Source organism: Phoxinus phoxinus (genome assembly GCF_949152265.1).
Source record: "Phoxinus phoxinus genome assembly, chromosome: 14".
NCBI classification, from domain to species: Eukaryota; Metazoa; Chordata; class Actinopteri; order Cypriniformes; family Leuciscidae; genus Phoxinus; species Phoxinus phoxinus.
The window spans coordinates 22220558-22238409 of NC_136889.1; the positions used below are offsets into that span (position 1 = coordinate 22220558).

A 17852-nucleotide genomic window follows, 5' to 3' on the forward strand; every position below is an offset into this window, starting at 1 on the left:
ATTTATCTTATCCGAATAGAACAGCTACAGTATGCTGAAGGAATCAGAATACGGGCGTTTATTAATGGCCTTCAGGCCCAGATATATAAATAGGCGAGAGATAACAGAGCATATACATCACACTGACGTCTCAGGCACACGTCCACACACATTGGTGAAAAATGACAGCGTGTCATTTTGAGCGATTGCAGGCCAAAACGCAAGAATCACAAAACATTTCTAATGTTGAGGAGCTGCTTCATCATCCAGGATGACTACAATCAAAGACAGGCGGCTTTTCTATCATACGAGAAACCTACACGTGAAGACATATCCGGGGTTCACTATCAACGACCTCTTCAGCCGAAGTATTCTTTTCACATCTATAAATGCAATAGTCAGTTTCTACTAGTAGTTGTCATTAAAGATTGCTGTTTGTTTGTGCTTCCCAATCAACCTGACACTGCAATATTGGTACAACCAATTTCCCAGTGTGGTGACACAAGTGCTATAGAAAATAAACACTTCAACCTGTAAAACTGTAGATAAAACCAGAATGAAATTGTGACAACATTTATATCGTGGACAGAATCATCCATTTTATGTCTAAAAGTGCTTTCGTACGAAAGTCTATTCGCAGCACCCCCGTAAGCGCATGCAAATCGATGGGGCACAAGTAACCACCCACCTCAACTAATTCTCTGTTGGCCACTTACCGTGTATGTGATCACTGCCAGCATGCCAATCAAGGTGAGCGAGCTGATGGAGAACGACAGGGCAGCCAGGCCATCTGCAAGACAGAGGGGAAATTTATTTATGACATGGGCCAAATGCAGAGCTCTGTTAAGTTTTGGTCATACGCCAGATATTCAGAGCAGTTCTTGCCCCCAGGGAAATTTCTCAATGCACCTCATCTTCTCTCCACTCTCACTATCATTTCTCTCAACCTGCTCTTACCCTGACATAGTTACCGAAAGGTCAGCTAAGTTTTTGCCCTCTAAATTTTAATAGTCACAATGACATGTTGAAAATATAAAGGACATTCAGTTAAGTTATTTAAAAAGATTTAGTAGTCGATATCAGTACCAGTAAAATTTCACAATTCTTGATATTACAGCGAACCTAATATGCTACTGAACATGCTTTATTTAAAAAACATTTTTTTTTAATTGTTATTATTTTATAAAGCTTAAATTGTATACATTTAAAGTTTAAGCTTTTAGTTAATTGTATTAAATTAAGTAAAAATTGCTGTAAATAATCTGTAATAAGACAGAATAAATACACAAATGACAAGAAATGCAACAAATAAAAAAAGTAAGGCTGTAAGTTAACAGAATTGTCAAGAGTTTAAGTAAACTTGGGGGGAGGATACAAAAGCAATAAAATGTCAATAAAACGACTTGAATTAATTTGAAAAACATCACAAATAAATTTTTCCATGACTGTCGTTGTTCAAACTTATTTTGTTACATTCTGAATATATATAACGTGTGCTGTAAAAGACCAAAAAAAGCTTTACCATGTAAAGGCTACCGGAAACTCAATGAACTGACAACAAAACAGAGATCTTTCGGCTCTTTCAGGTTATTACCGTCAATTATCAGGCGCACACCTGTATGGCTTGACTGCTTGTTTCAAAAGAAGTTGCTAAATATTTTATATTTTAGTATGGACCTGGTAACAATGTACATTTGACATTTTGCGAATCACCAGTCCTCAAAATACAAAATGAAACATGGAGCCGAGAGAGCAAAAATGAATGAAAAGAGGAAAGGGCATGATGCCAGCTGTCAGATCTGAAGCCAGCTGAGGCAGATTTATGGGAAGTGACCGCCACAGCACTTCCTGTTAGGATCCCACCTGTCATAGGGAGCGAGAGAGTTGAACACTCACAAACTCGCGCGATTCCCCCATTTCCTCTAGTTCTGAGCTATGGCCCAGCGGAGCAAAACACAGCATCCTGGCAGCCCTGAGCCCAGAAAGCCCCCTTCTGCCTGCAGCCTACCTCAATTGAATGCAACCTACTGTTCTGTTTATTTTCCTCAGGAACTGCTTTACATCACTCATGAAATGACTTCTTTCCATTTTGTCGAACCACATGAAGTCTGAGAACTGTTTGCTGCGCCACCCACCACGTTCCATACACAAAAAGCCCCAAGACACAAAAGCCGTCGAGAAGAAATGAAGATGATTACACTCCTGCTTCCTAATGTAGCAAACGGAAGAATATAAAAAGGAGAGACGCTTTGATGTCTGATGGCTGAAATGAGCATTTACATCTGAATAGGTGTTTCCCTTTGTGATGTCCCCGCTTTTGTTAAGTGGCGAAGGCGCGATGCCGGAGACAATGGCGTTCGTGTTTGGTACGGAAAGCGGCTCTGTTTATGAACTCCTCACAATGCAGGGGGACCTGCGTTTTCTGTCGCTTCCCCGGAAGACTTTCTAAGGGATTGGACAGAGAATATATTGTTTGTTATCTGCGGCGGCTCTACAGCTGCTCTAGCGCCTGATTCTTCGGCACTCGGAGAGAGTGGAGGCCCTTATCTCGACATGCACGGAGCTCCTCGGGCTTATGCACGCGGTGGAGACCGCTGCCACTGAGAAGTGTATATTAAAGAGCTCTTAGCGGAGGTATTCACAACATGAGCTTGCTATGATAACCTCATGGAGAAGGAAAGCAGCTTGCTAAAGCTAACCCACTCGCTAGATTCTGGATTACTGAAAAAGAGAAAGCGTGCTGCTCCCAAACAATTATTCACAGAAATATGGTCAAACAAAAGTGGAGCAAACCACTTTGATTGAGAGAGATTTTATTTATCTTAATCTTATTTGAAGTGTATTAAAAAAAAAGTTTTGAGCATAACCATATGCTACTGTAGTAGATCTATATAATATGTAGCTGCTCTTAGCCATAGAGGAAAAAGCAAGGCACCAATATTAAAATTCTGACTGATATCAATAATTATACTCATGTTATCAGCCAATAAAGAATAAACAAATTATATTTAAACGTTATACAATTTAGTCTAAATAAATACACAAATAAAAGTAAAAAAGTAAATGTTGTATGCTACAAGTTAATTTATGCATTACAGCATTATAATGTACAGTATGAAAAATGGATATTCATTTTGAGGTGTTTTTAATGAATATGTTCAAAGATTAAAATAAATTAAACAATAGTTTAACACCCTTAAAACTGATCTAACACCTTGCAATATGTAAACACCCGTACAATATATGCCTAGATACTGGATGTCTTTTTTTGCTATTCTGGCTATCATTACAGTCTAGCTCTATGCATGTAAAATTATGTCATCAAATCCAAATTAGATTCAGCGTAGCTGACGCCGGATGGCTTCTCGTCACACTACGTCAAGCTAGCTCCAATTCGAAATGTGACTCTCTGTGAAACACATTCGGCTCAGCGGGAAGGTAAATCAGAGAACAAGAGGTGTCTGAGTGGATTCTGGGGTTGGGTCTCTGCTGCATAATTAAGAGGAGACTTTTTCCAAGCCCATGTCTGTGATGAGATCAGATCTCTAGCTGTCTACCCTTCTGCACGCTCCCTCGCTCTCTCGCCTGATTCTTACCTGCTAATGGGGAATTGGCTATTGCATTCAGGTTACATTTTACGTCCGTTTCACTCAGGGGAGCCGGCAACTAAACCGCCACATATCTGCGGAATCGGAATCGCAGACTCGTGATGGCGCTTGGTTGAATTTGTCAGCTTGTCCTGCCTTGGATCAAGATGCTCATCCGGCAGCCCAGGCTTCTCAGGGACATCATAACCCTGCTTATCTAACACACAGGGTCTGCTAGTTATTAATTTCACATGTGGAGTGGGGATGAGGAGCAGGATACCAAGACTGTCAACCTCAAGCTCTGCTGCAGATTGTGACAAACAAGCCCGTTTCAACAGGGGCCTTTTTCTGATGTTCCTTCCACCAATACTTTTTTTTTTTTTGCTTGATTTCTATTCATTAGGCCAGGGCTGCTAGGAAAGGGCAATGACAGCTCTAAGACCCCCTCAGAGGAATCAGGCACTGTCTCAAAAAGCCACAGACTTACTCCAGGCTATTGGATTAGGTTGTTTTTTTTAGTGGCGCCATTCCTGCCAGCTTGAGGGTCTTCAAGGGAGAGTATAGCAAAAGTCACGACCCAACCTAACAAGGGAACATCTCTGAAGGAACACCATGATGTTGGAAACTCACACTTGCTTTCTTGGAGCAAAACAAACCTTGGCAGACAAAAAAAAGGCTTGTACTGGAAGGAAAAAGAGACATGTGACTTGTTATGTGACCTTTAAATGAGCCTTTAGAATATGATAAGATTGAAGGAAAGGCTCCGGAGAACATTGACACAAAAATACTCAAAATATTGGACACTAATATAGTTTGAAGAGAAAAGGACACTAATATAGCTTGAAGGGAAATGAGGAAAACGTTAAAAAATGTTTAGTTATTTAGTATTTAGTTAAGTTGTTTTAGTATCATTGATATTCTATTGTAGTTTTTGTTACGGTTTTGATTTGGTCTTTATTTTTTATTTTCTTGTCATTTTTTGTCATTTTAAAGTGTTAGTAATTTTGTGTTTTTGTCATTTTCATTTGTTATTTTTATGGCAATATAGTTTTTAAATAATTTTTAGTTTGAGTTATTTTAGTTAAACTAAATGAAAATGAGAAATGTTGCCTTGGCAACTAGTTAGGTTTGAATTTTAGTTAGAATTTTCAATAATAACACTGCAGTCTGCATGAAAGCAGAATGAGAAAAAAAAGAGGTGAATGGCCACACAGAATGACATATATATATAAGTGCAGGTGCAAACATGTGCCTGCCACTCCCGCTTCAAATGGAAGCCTTGATTGACACGTCAAAAGCATGCCGGCCTTTCCTTTTTTTCCAAGACAGCAAATTTAGGTAGCACAATGAGGTCTGTTGACATTGACGAGGCTAAATGTCAACGCTGCCAAACCCACACATCACCTCTACTCGTGGCTCGGCAGCATCCGTCGCTCTCTAAAAAGCACCTGTCGTTTCGGTGTTGTGGCCCCGGAAGGCTTCAATAAAGCTTTTTTTTGTTGCTGTTTTCTTTGCAAGTGTCAGTAAAACTGAGCTGCAATTTCATTCAAAGATGCCTTTACGGTACTTACGGCTACTGCCCAGCTCCTCGAACAGATACTGCACCTTCTCCCACTGAGTGGAGTTCTGGTTGGGTGGAGATTCCAAGGGAACAAACGTCCTGAAACAGAGAGGTTTATACTTCTCAATCACAATGTCATTATTTATACACTACCGTTCAAAAGCTGTGGGTTGGTAAAACATTTTTTAATTTTTTAATAAGTCTCTAGGTGAGCATAAGGCTGTAAAATAATATTTAACAATAATATATCATTTTCAAAAACAACAGTATCCACATACACACTGCGACTTAAAGGGATAGTTCTGTCATGACAACTCTCAGAGTTTTTGGCATGGTAATGGGTATGACAATGTTGTATGTTTGGTCTTGGCGGAATAGATCTGCTATGCTGCTGCTGTGGAGTAAGTACGGTACTTTCTACTGCCAATACATACACAACACACTGCTGTGACCAAGTAAGACATGTTGCTGCTGTACAATATAGAGTACATGAATTATCCGTAGCAGATCTATACAGGTGGAGCTGGGGAAGGTGGGGGGTTTCTGAAAGCGCTCCACTGCTATGGCAAATGATAACCAAGTATTTAAAGGCTGAGCACGCAAGCTCATTGGTTCCTGCTGTTTCAGTAGCCAATCAGCTGTGCCTTATAGAGAATGATGTGAATGCAAGCAGGTTGAATTAAAGGACCTACTAGCCTGTGTCATCTAGTTTCATGACAGAACTTTAGCCTAAAGTTGTTCCAAACCTGTTTGGTTAGCCATATTCTTCTAAATATCTTCTTTTGTGGTAAGCAGAAGAAAGAAATTCACATAGGTTTGGAACAACTTGACGGTGAGTAAATTATGACAGAATTGTCATTTTTGGGTGAACTATCCTTTTAATGTGGTCATAAAGCAAACACAGACTCTTCAATCAAATGTACAAACAAATAATAAAATCAAATAGAATAGAATAGAATAATATGGAATTTTATAAAGCAAAAATTAATAAATGATTTTCAAATGTATTCTGGTTTCCAAAAAAAGTCTTGTTTTTATGGGTAAGTTGTGGGGGCACATCCAAGGAAAGTTAAATGTCTAATTATCACTAGAATACATAATCTATCATGGGAAAAGGGCATGATTAGGCAAGATTTCCTCAAATGTATTATACGCTTTAAAGGTGCATTATACAAAATTGACAATAAGAATTGAGAATTACAGTCCAAATTCAAAATATTGGAGATGTTTTTGTTGAGATGTGCTTTAGATGCTCACGCGGGTTCCCAGATTGATGACACATAACGGGAACAAAAATAATTGACAATGAAAAGGCTTGAGTCTTACTGTAAATTGATCAGCTAATGTATACGTTTGCAATGGTTTTATTGCTGAGGCTTTTTAGGTCAGGTAGAATTTGTGATCTCTGACCCAGTTTGTTTGCTGGCTTCCATTGCTCTGTTTTCCACCAACTTGCAACCAGGGGTGTCTATTGGGTAAATTGACAGTGGGCGGGATCTCAAAGAACAAAACAAAAACAGACATTCCGACACGGAACGCACATTTTCAAAGTAGAATAACTGGCTGTAGCATTGTTTTACAGAGAGACAAGGATATGTACTTTGCATGTTTCTAAATCTCTGCAAACATGGTATTTTTATGCTTTAGTAGGGTAAAAAAAAAAAAACGTAGAGCACCTGTAAGTGGAGTTACTTATTGCACCTTGGCTTTACCCAAAAGGCTAATTGTTTTCTTGTATATGTATGCATATTTATAACTAGCTGATGACACGAGTGTGATTACTGTGAACTATCGTGTAGAGATCCATGTATTCAGCTCATGAGATGTATCGCCGCGGGCTTTAAAAGCAACCGAGGACACAGTATGCTCACATTCTGAGCAAATACCTGCAACACTAAGAAAGTGAGTCCTCTCCAATGAGGAGAACACTCACAAGATATGATTGCATAAGCAAATACCTCAGGCTACAGCTGCTCTGAAAAAAAAACATAAGTTTTAACCATAAGATTTAGTTTGTATCAACTCTATAGTTTATATGCCCATCAATTATACCTTATACATATGAGACTCTTTCGCCTAATCACTAGTTGTGTATGTATATATATATATATATATATATTAAAACACCATGTACACACTATAATTATATTTATATTATAAACTTTTCCTCATAAGAAGAAGAATCATTTTTATTATCATTCCCATTTCAAAGTTTGTCTGGATATCCAAGCGGCAATATAAGATGTAAAATGTTTATCATATTGCAGTTCAAATTCCAATCAAAATATATGACACAACAATCATGCAGCCCTAAAGAATACACATAATAACTACTGTTAACATCCAGTCAGCAACTTGAGAAAATGCAGCTAAAAGAGCCGCGTTTAAATCACAACAGATGCAAATGGCTGCAAAATAGGGTAAATTTAAATGCAGCCACATCATTCAGCATCACTGGCATTATCTGAGTGAGTTCAATTGATGTGTCACTTCAGAAAAGCTGCGTCGTGCATGAAAATGTCATCTTTTAGGGGTGTCAGTAAATTACATTGTAAACTGTACGTACAGCAAGATGCAGTTTCATAAATCGACCAAGGACTCCGTGAGGGTTTATGCAATGGTTCACAAGCTCAAAGACTTAACACATATCTGACCTCTGTATCCACTATCTAGTCTCTGTTGTTTGTCATCATCAATTATGGTCCAAAATACTATGTCAGCAGCAAAAAACTCTCATGTCGCTCCAAAATGTGAAGTCTTGCATTCATCTTTGCAACATAAATTACAATAATTGTATATAAACCAGAGAGGTGTCTGTCCCTCTTTTAAAAGACCATGCAATCAAACCTTTGAAGATCCAAAAAGGTCATAAAGGCGTCTTAAAAATAATGAATAACAATCAAGCAGTTTAATCTAAGTATTGTGAAGAGAATGAACTCTTTTTCTGAATAGATTTAATTTAGGGGTTTATTTGACTTGTTTTATGATAAAAGCATCAAATATGGTAAACACAGAAGCGTAATCATGCGTGTGTCACATACTAGAACAAACCTCACTTGTTGTTGTGCATAAGCTTGAAAAATATTTACTACAATTGTACTTTATTTAATGTGCTCCATGTTTTTGTGTAGATCTTTATTTATTTGTGAAATTAAAATTGTTCATCATATAAAGCGACTGTATCTCGATTCATATGGATTACTTTTAGGAAGCCTTTTGACGTTTTTTGTAATCTTCAAGGTTTTGGTTGCATGAACTTTCAATGGAGGAACAGAAACCTCGGAGGATTCATTAATAATATCTTAGGGGTTTGGAATGACATAAGAGTGTGTAAATGATGACAATGATGTCATTATTTTTGGGTGAACGGTCCCTTTAACTTTCACACTGTCAGTTAGAATGCTATTGCATACGATGTTAACTTAAAAGGTCACAACTTAATTATTGAGCAACTTTTGCTGGCTAATTGCAGGCTAACAGGCTAAATACGATCTGACTTAGGATGCGTCTCAAATGTCCTCATGAGAATGTTTTTTGTAACATAAAATGACAAATGGGACACTATATGGTCTTGTGGCCTCACAGACACGCACCAAAGAAGGCCACATGACTGCAGGTCCACATGAAGACATCCATTTGGGACAGGGCCCATGTGTCTAGAGTTTAGAGTAGACCAAGCACGGCATTGATAGAGTGCACTTAGAGCTCTCGAGACATCCCCACGGGTGTGAGCAAGTGAATTGGACTACAGAGGTAGGGAAGGGTCAGCTCTCCATTTATAAGTCCCATCCTTAGCGCAGACCAATCAGAACAGGCAAACACAAAGAAGTCACACTCCAAATGAACAATCACAAACACAGGGACTTTGCGTTTCACCCTGAGAAAAAAGACGATGGAAAAAGCCATCATGTCCTCCCCATCAGGAACCCTGAGACACAATACTCCTGATAAAACACTGCACTGGTTCAAAAGGTAAAATGAACACCAAATTGCTTCTGTCCGAAGTGCCATCCCCACTTTTAAATTTGGTCCACGGCATGTCCCTCTTCCCATTCTGCGATCAAAGTAACCCATCCCACTGGGTCTATACAACATGAAGGTGTGATGAAGGTATCCTGCCCCACAGGAACACTATTTAATGGTTGAGAGCACATTAAATTATATGACCTGGTGAGCAGACGTGTTATTCTTGCAGCAGCGAAGAAAATCCATTATGTTTATGCTGCACGAGCACTGCTGAGAACAAAAAGTATAAACTCGAGGTTAAATGGGACAAAGCCACAACCATGTATGTTTACACATTTAGACTCAATGGTGGTTTTTAGTTCAGTTAACCATTGGACGAGAAATTGTTACATGGCTTGACAAAAAAAAACATCCAAGGTCGTGACAATCTTCAGGTTTAAAGATGCCAGATAATTAAATTTTGCCTTTTGAGTTTATTCTTTTATTTTGTGGAAACTGTGATAATGTTTTTTCAGGATTCTTTGGTAAATAGAAACAATAACAGAATTCATTTGAAATAGAAATCTTTTGTAATATTACAAATCCCATTACTGTCACTTTGCTTTTAAACGGAAGTGCACCAATGGAAGAGTTGAAGGGGGATTGAATATTTGGGGATTTCTGACATCAGAAGTGGAGAAACAAGAGACTACAAAGATTGCAAAGTCCAACATTTATATTTGTAATAACCCACACTGAGGAATCATACACAATAAAAGTTTATGTTGACTTTAACGTCCATTTGAGGTCCTGCAGTAGATTTTGAGCTCCGTAGAACTAAACTGCGCAAATCTGACTCATTTTTTAAGTGGAATGTATTGATTTTAGTCTGTTGGCAGAATTGATCTAAAATCCTTCAAATTGTTAGTGTCAATCGAAGTTGATTGATAATCATTCATGATCTGGCTGGAGCCCTTTGTATTCTAAATTACCCAGAAATCAGAGAAATGTAATATTATCAGAATTGATGTGCCCACTGCTTGCTATATTAAACAAATAGCTACATGGACTGTTACGGGTGTTTTGTCCAACTAAAGGCTTCACATTTTCACAACATTCTGTTCAACCGATAGAGGTTGAAGATGACGACTGAATAATATAATGAAGCTCATATCGACCTCCACACACACACACATACACACACACACACACACAGAGAGAATACTACATTCCCACAAAGCACACTTACCCAATCAGAAGCAGCGCTGAACACACAATCACAAATCCTATTGTATACTTCAGTGCATTTTTCACTTGCTGTAATGAGAGAATAAAAACAAGTTTATCAAACCGCATTCATCAGGTCATCAATTCATGATAAATCACGATTCATGTAGAGAGGGCCTTTGGGCTAGATATAATTACATATTTGCAGCACTTAACAGTCAGGAACACAGTGTCCCTTATTTCATTCTCTATATTACTATACTCATCATGGAGACATTGTGCTCTATTCCAAAACCTAGTGAGCTAATGCAGTATCTAAACTGAAATGGAACCTTAAAAGTGACCGATTTAGAACATTCTACATAGGCAGCAACTTTGTGCCGCTCATAAACAGCTGTCATCACAGAGAGACTCAACTAATAATCGAGTAATTAACATAGTAAAATAAGTACAAAGTTTTCATTGTACACACAAATATTTGGTATAATTTTGCAATTTTTACATATAAATTTAAAATATAATCATATTTTCAGGACAGCACCTATGATGCTTTAAAAATGCTGCCTACACAGGATGCTCAATGGTTTTAGGAAAGCAGCCACTTCTGACTGTTTCAAAGGAAAAGGAGGAGTGTAAAGGAGTGTAAAGATTGAAGAAGCTCCTTAGCATGTAATGTTGCACATCACTGTGGCGTCCTTAGAGAACATATTTTGATATTTGAAGTGAGCAGCATTACAGTGAGATGGATATGTTTTTTGTCACTTTATCACCTCACTGCAGTTAAGCCTCTTGCAGATGGAATGTGGGTAAACTCACTGGGTTTTTTTTTTATAAATGAACTGGCATAACTGTAATCAGGCAAATATCACTTAGCAATACCTCAAGGGCATTTCTGTTGATATGATTAATTCTAACTTTTCTAACCACAGACAGCAAGCCTTGCTTTACATACTAGTATAGTACACAGTATTTATTGACTATAATAGCTCAACGTAGCTCTATTCCCACCTAGTTTTTCATTTTGTGTGTGAATTACCCCTGTAAGTCTGAAAAGGCGTTCCGGTTTAGAGTGCATGAGTGTACTAAATAGAAGTGTCAGGTTTACCAAGCACTTGTTGATGTTGTCTTCATCTTTCTCCTCGTAGTAGAAATACACAAAGGGGATCCAGAGGAAGACGCAGAACAGAATGATGGAATACAGAGCTGTGAAAGAGAAAAGATGGGCAGTTACACATCTTGAACACAATCAACAACCAGGATCCATATTAAATACAGAACATTACTCATGATGCGTTTTGATGTCACAGGGTCAATGTCAGGGCATTTATTGTGTCCAGATGTATTAATGCATTAAAAAAAAAAAAAAAACATTAAAAATGCAAATTGCACACATGAGGACCTATGCCTCTTCTATTATGATTTTTTTTTCTGAATAAATTTAGTGTCAAAAAGTCAAAAATGTCTTTTAAGTAAAAAAGGGTGTATTTAATAGGCTACAATTATTTTAAAGGAATAAAAACTGAGGCAACCTGGAAAATAACTCCTCTATATACCGTAAAAATACTAAATATTTATACTTTTTACTATGAAAAAAAAGTTTTCAAAACTTGCTTATAAGACTTAAAAAACTAGTAAAAGACTAAATTAAATCCTTTGTTCGAATGTAACATTGTGTATATATATATATATATATATATATATATATATATATTTTTTTTTTTTTTTTAAGAAACCAATATGAATTTAAATAAACAGCAAATACCCTATTTCTAATTAGGTACTTTTAAAGATTTAATTTTCCATCAAAAACATATTTTTTTTCTTTGAGCATACTGTATGTCAAGGGCGACAAAAAAGAATCACAAAAATTAAAGCATGATTCAATTCAAGCAAATATTAGGAGGATTATTTCATAGCAGTTCTATAAATGGGCTTCATAAATGATCAAAAGACAATTTTGTATAGTACACATTGGTACATACTGTACATGACGTAAACATCTATAAAAAAGAAACAAAAATATATGGACTAAGGGGTGTGAACACAAATCAAGAGTGAAATCAGTGTCATTACACAAAGATTCCTAGAAGCCAATACAACTCCCACATGATGAGTCCTAAGCCCCAAAGCACAGACAAGCTGAAATAATCAAGTTAAAGGAGTCAAGATCACTGATATTGCAAGAGTTTACGTAACAGACTGTGACAGGCAGAGAAAGTGATTTTGTTGATTCCTCTCTTTCCCTGTCATGCAATGAATTAAAATCGTCAGCTTGGCCTATTTCCATCCAGAAGCGGATCACACTTTTGTGACCCTGTGAATTGTCATCTATCCCTTCTCATGTAGGTTACTCAGTTGATACAGGCGATATGAATAACACAATTCTTCTTTAGTTCAGGAAATTGTGTCATCACAGAGCCCTGGAGATATGTTTGTATACATGAATGGAATGGATTAAAAAACTGTAGCTAGATACACAAGAAAAAAAAAAAATCCTTGAGTACACAAGACATAACCATATCACAGAGCACCCCGAACATCTTTCTCCATATAGAAACAGGTCTGTAATCACACAGACTGTATCCCATACTGGCATCACACCAGAACGGCTTGCACTGACCTTCTGTGAGTGAAAAAAAATGATCCATCATTCTGTCCACGGTCATGTAGGACAAAAAGCTCATTTCCACGAACATGTAAACATGCTCTGCGCACATCAGTCAAACGTGTACACGCGTGTTCATTTAGATAGATGTGTGAAAAAGGACAGCGGAGTGCATTTTTGTCGGGGGGGGAAACACAAATGTTTTTTAGCAGCAGGCGAGGAGAAAAACAGAGCAGCCGCAATATATCAAAATAAAAACGTAATGGGATGAAAACGGTTATTGTTATTGTTTCATGAGCCCTGCGGCTGATTTTGCCAGCTGTTCGTGTGCTTTTCAAAACTTAATTTTTTTGATTGCTGCACTTTTTCTGGATTACTGTGAGGGATTTGCTCATATGGCTCATATCTGGGAGTTCAGTGGATCAAAAGCCGCTCGTACAGATAAACTCCGCACTCTCACACACTCTCTACCTTGTTCCATCCCGGCCATCGTTCAATTTCGTGTGATTAAACCATTTCTTGTGGTTTTGAATATTTGTGTAAAGCTTTCGAGGGGTTCAAACTATCCTGTGTATCCTGACAGAAATACCACACAGTTTGTGTTTTCAAGGTAAAGGCAATGCATCAAACTCGATCCAACACACCCGGAATCCATTTGCTGCAATTAGAAATGCAATCACAATTTAAATCGTGTCTGTCAAGAGTGTCTGGTTTTGTTCATTAGCGTGTTTGCTAAGGAAAGCATCCCCGTTTCTAGAACTCGTACTTAGAATCTAGGTTTTGAACAATCATTCATGTCAGTTTAGGCTATAGACATGAGTGACACCTCAAACCATGCAGCTTGTTAATGTGTGTTACTTTTAACACACTTTTACTGATTTCTTAGTACTATACTACTGGATAAATCCTTTGTTTCTTATGTTTTTCTTATCATTGATATTTGCAGCTGTGCTTTAATAAGCATGCTGACAATACTGTGCTTTAAGCTGTTACACAGTTTGCATGGTGAATCCTTCTCAGAGAAGATGCCTGCAGGTTGGACGAAAGCATTCTCGCTTCAACATGAAATATGAAGTGTAATTCAAGATGAATGTTTCATGCAGCCTTTCTAAAACAATGGAACGAACCAAAGCAGCCATTATCTCACCGGGAGCTGTAATTGCTGTCATTGAAGCGATGACATTTCACTTTCGCATTTACTGGCCCTCGTTTTCCACAGCATGTTGTGTATTTAACCAGTATGCTCTCGGTACTTCAGCGCACAACAGGAAGTGTGTTATTAACGAAGATGCGCAGTGTGTTTTGTGAGGAGGGACAAATAGGAGTTCTTTTCTTTTTGCTTGCTTCATTTGTCTTAATTAAAACTCTTTGGGATTATTGGGAGGGATTAAATGCGTTAAAAGACAGATATACGCCGAGAGTAACCTATATACTGGAGCGCCCACCGTGGTCGTGATTGTCTGATTATGTTCTTTTTTTTTGTTTGGTGTCACGTTCTGACTCATGCTAATGAATCACGTTATCACCTCAAGAAAGCGTTCAGCCAAGAGTGTCTCGGTCGGGAGTTATTTCGGGTTTACTGGGCCTGTCTTCAGAGACATCCATTAGCTGTAGATAACCCCCCCTCTCCAGCCTAAAATAGCTTTGTAGCCCCTGTATATGTGTCCGCTCCTCACCTTCCCATGAATTTATAATGCCTAGTGGTGTTATCGTACAGCATATTAGAGCTGTTTCGCTCGCTCAGAATCTGCCAAACAAACACAATATGGAGGCATTTACCATCAGTGCAGGGGGGAAAGTGGAGGAATGAAGAGAACTGCATATTCACTGTTTTTTCTTCTTCTTCCAATTATGATCTTAAGGGCAGGCCAGGTAGATATACATTCAAAACTTTCTCTCCAGTCAAAAAAGACCATTTATTGATACTATCAAACTATCTCACAAGAACAAGCAAGTTAAAATATAATGCATTTCAAATAGCCTCTGTCAATGCAAGTCCATCCGTCCATCCATCCAACATCATTATTACTTACAGGTGAAACTTAAATTTGAATATGGTGCAAAAGTTCATTTATTTCAGTAATTCAACTTAAGGGGTGAAACTAATATATTATATAGACTCATTACATGCAAAGTGAGATATTTCAAGCCTTTATTTGTTATCATTTTGATGATTGTGGCTTACAGCTTATGAAAACCCCAAATTCAAAATTAGAATATTGTGGAAGGTTTTGATAGCTGGAAGCCATAATCATCAAAATTATAACAAATAAAGGCTTGAAATATCTCCCTTTGCATGTAATGAGACTATATAATATATTAGTTTCACCTTTTAAGCTGAATTACTGAAATAAATGAACTTTTGCACCATATTCAAATGTTTCGAGTTTCACCTGTATGTTTGACTTTACATATATATATATATATATATATATATATATATATATATATATATATATATATATAGGCCTACACATCACATATATATTTATATATATATTTTTTTTTTTTTTGAGTTAGTCAAAAAGGTGGTTATAACCTTTATGCAGAAAGGGTATGTATTTGTTAATGCTTGATATTATCGAAACAATTGATACGTAGTAATCATATTGTCTGTTGACCTATGTATAACATTATATTCTGATAAATAATCCACCAAAATTTACAAATCCGACATACTTATGTTTATGTGCAAGCACTCAATTCAGTACTCGTGTGTGCGCACAGAAAACAATGTGCAAGTACTGAATTGAGTTCTCTTTCGTGTCTTCTTGCGCTTGCAAAATCACTTGCAAGTTTAAATTGAAAAGACTTAAAAACACGTTCAAATGATAAACTATTGTGAAGACACAGCACTGGCCCAATCTGGCAAAGTGACAATTCCGTCAACTGTCCAGAGTCTTTAACGTTGGCCCCGGGCCATCGGGCAGTCCTTATTGTCCAGCCTTGGTAAAAACTATACTAATGTGAAATATTGTTTCAATTTCATAAAGCGTTGTCTGTAAATTTGATTTAGATCATTCAAAACACTTACTCACATGCAAAGGGGCATTGAAATTTATTTCATGCAATAATGTAAGCTAATCATAATAGTGGCCATTTACTGATAATCCTTAAAGGAATCGCCAGTTAAAAACGAAATGAGGGTGGAAAACAATCATTTTTGATATTAAAGGGCACCTATTATGACATTTAAAATGTTCCTAATGTTGTTGTGGGAGTCCCCAACAACAGTTTTACATGCATGCAATGACAAAAAACACTTTTGTTTTCGTATAATATGCATTTATTTTTACCTGATTTGCTCACCGACTCCCAAATGATTCGTTCAACGACTCGTTTTTCAAACCCCTCCTTTGCGCGACGCTAATCTGCGTTGATTGGTCAGATGACCCAGCAGTGTTTACAGAGATAATACTTATTGTTTAACACGGAGTGCAATGATGCTTTTATCAATTAAATTGTATTATAATAATGATTATAGTCCACTGCTTTATAGTTTGTAGTAAAAAACGAAAAATAAGATAAAGAATTTAATGTTATGTTAGCGAGCATAGCCCAGAGTTCATATTGTAAAAGCACAATCAGTCTTTGTTTGTGTTAGCCCGATGCATAAACATAACGTTTTAAAAAAAAAAAAAAAATGCAGTTACGTTACTACGAGGTATTACTCTATTCTTTAGACAACTCCGAAAACAACGACAAACACTTCACATATCTCAATACAATTGTCATTGAAGACCTAGAAGCTAAACGGTGCTTACTCAACAAACAAAATAATTATTAAGCATGCTACATAAAATATAAAAGCAACAATTATTAATAACACTTACAGGTTGTGATACGGAGGAAGAAGCTGATGCAAATACACTTGGAACTGAACCTTCCTTCAATATCAGCCGGCTCGCGAATCCAAGTTTGATTGCATTTAAAAAGCAATCGTCTTCAAAATGACGCGAACAAAGCACAAGGCTCGGACTATACTTCTGTGGTATAGTGAATTGTAGCCACTTAGTCTTCAAATGCTCCTCCTTGGGCAGATGAAAAAAGTTTGCTTTTGAGCCGCACTTCAGAACACAGCGTCTCGTCGCCATGATGTTTTCCCCTGGCCTTGGAGCGCAATAAGTGGGCGTATCGTATTCAAATAACTTGACAAGTTGACGTCATCTAGTCAGAGAAAAAGCTTCGGTCTTCTAACGATTCATAAAAATGACTCAGAGTCGACTCTCACTTTTGAAAGACAATAACTTTATATACGGTGCACTTTCATATTTCAAACTTTGCAGGATGTTTTTGTTCACTTAGATCTATGTTACACACTACATGAAAGGTAAATTTCAAAATTCCATAATAGGTGCCCTTTAACATTATAAGTGAACCTCAATGAATATATAAAAAAAAATTAAACAAAATCTGTGTCATGACCCCATTTTGGACATTGACATAAGACAAAACAGCAATGCATTCATTTCAACAGGTTATTGTTTTGGCCAATAACAATGGACTGTTTGCCTACAGACACTGAAGCAGGACCATCCAAAGCTAGTGGCACACATTGTTGCTCTCGGTTCCCAGTCTGTGAGCTCATGGCATCCAACCAGTGGGTAATATTAATCATAACAACATGAATATTAACACGGCGAGGGAATAGGCCGCACTGCATTGCTGCAGATCATCCATTTCAATCTAACCAGATCTAATGGGAAAGCACCTGACTGGGGAGAAAAGTTTAGCATATTAATCCCCCCTGACAAAAAGAAGAGGGAGCTAAATAATTAAATGACCAACCTCGGTCCTCCGCTAAGTTCAGGCTCCTTATATAGCACTCTGGCAATTCCCCCTTAGGTGTGGAGACGAGAGGGCAGATGAATCCACTGCGAGACACCCAGTTCGGACTCGTAAAAACACACTTGAGAATTCAGACTCATCTCCTGGGTATGGTTAGTTT

At 37.5% G+C, this 17852-nt stretch overlaps 1 protein-coding gene across 1 annotated transcript in view; it reads right to left on the bottom strand.

Moving 5' to 3' along the window:
* The window catches only part of lmbrd1 (LMBR1 domain containing 1), a 94684-nt gene that overhangs the window by 50208 nt on the left and 26624 nt on the right, over positions 1-17852 (bottom strand). The window contains exons 4-7 of the mRNA XM_079636404.1: positions 11405-11502; positions 10322-10389; positions 5138-5226; positions 696-769 (exon numbers count right to left, since the gene is read on the bottom strand). Of these exons, the coding sequence (XP_079492530.1) occupies positions 696-769; positions 5138-5226; positions 10322-10389; positions 11405-11502 (329 nt within the window). The remainder of the gene's footprint in view (positions 1-695; positions 770-5137; positions 5227-10321; positions 10390-11404; positions 11503-17852) is intronic.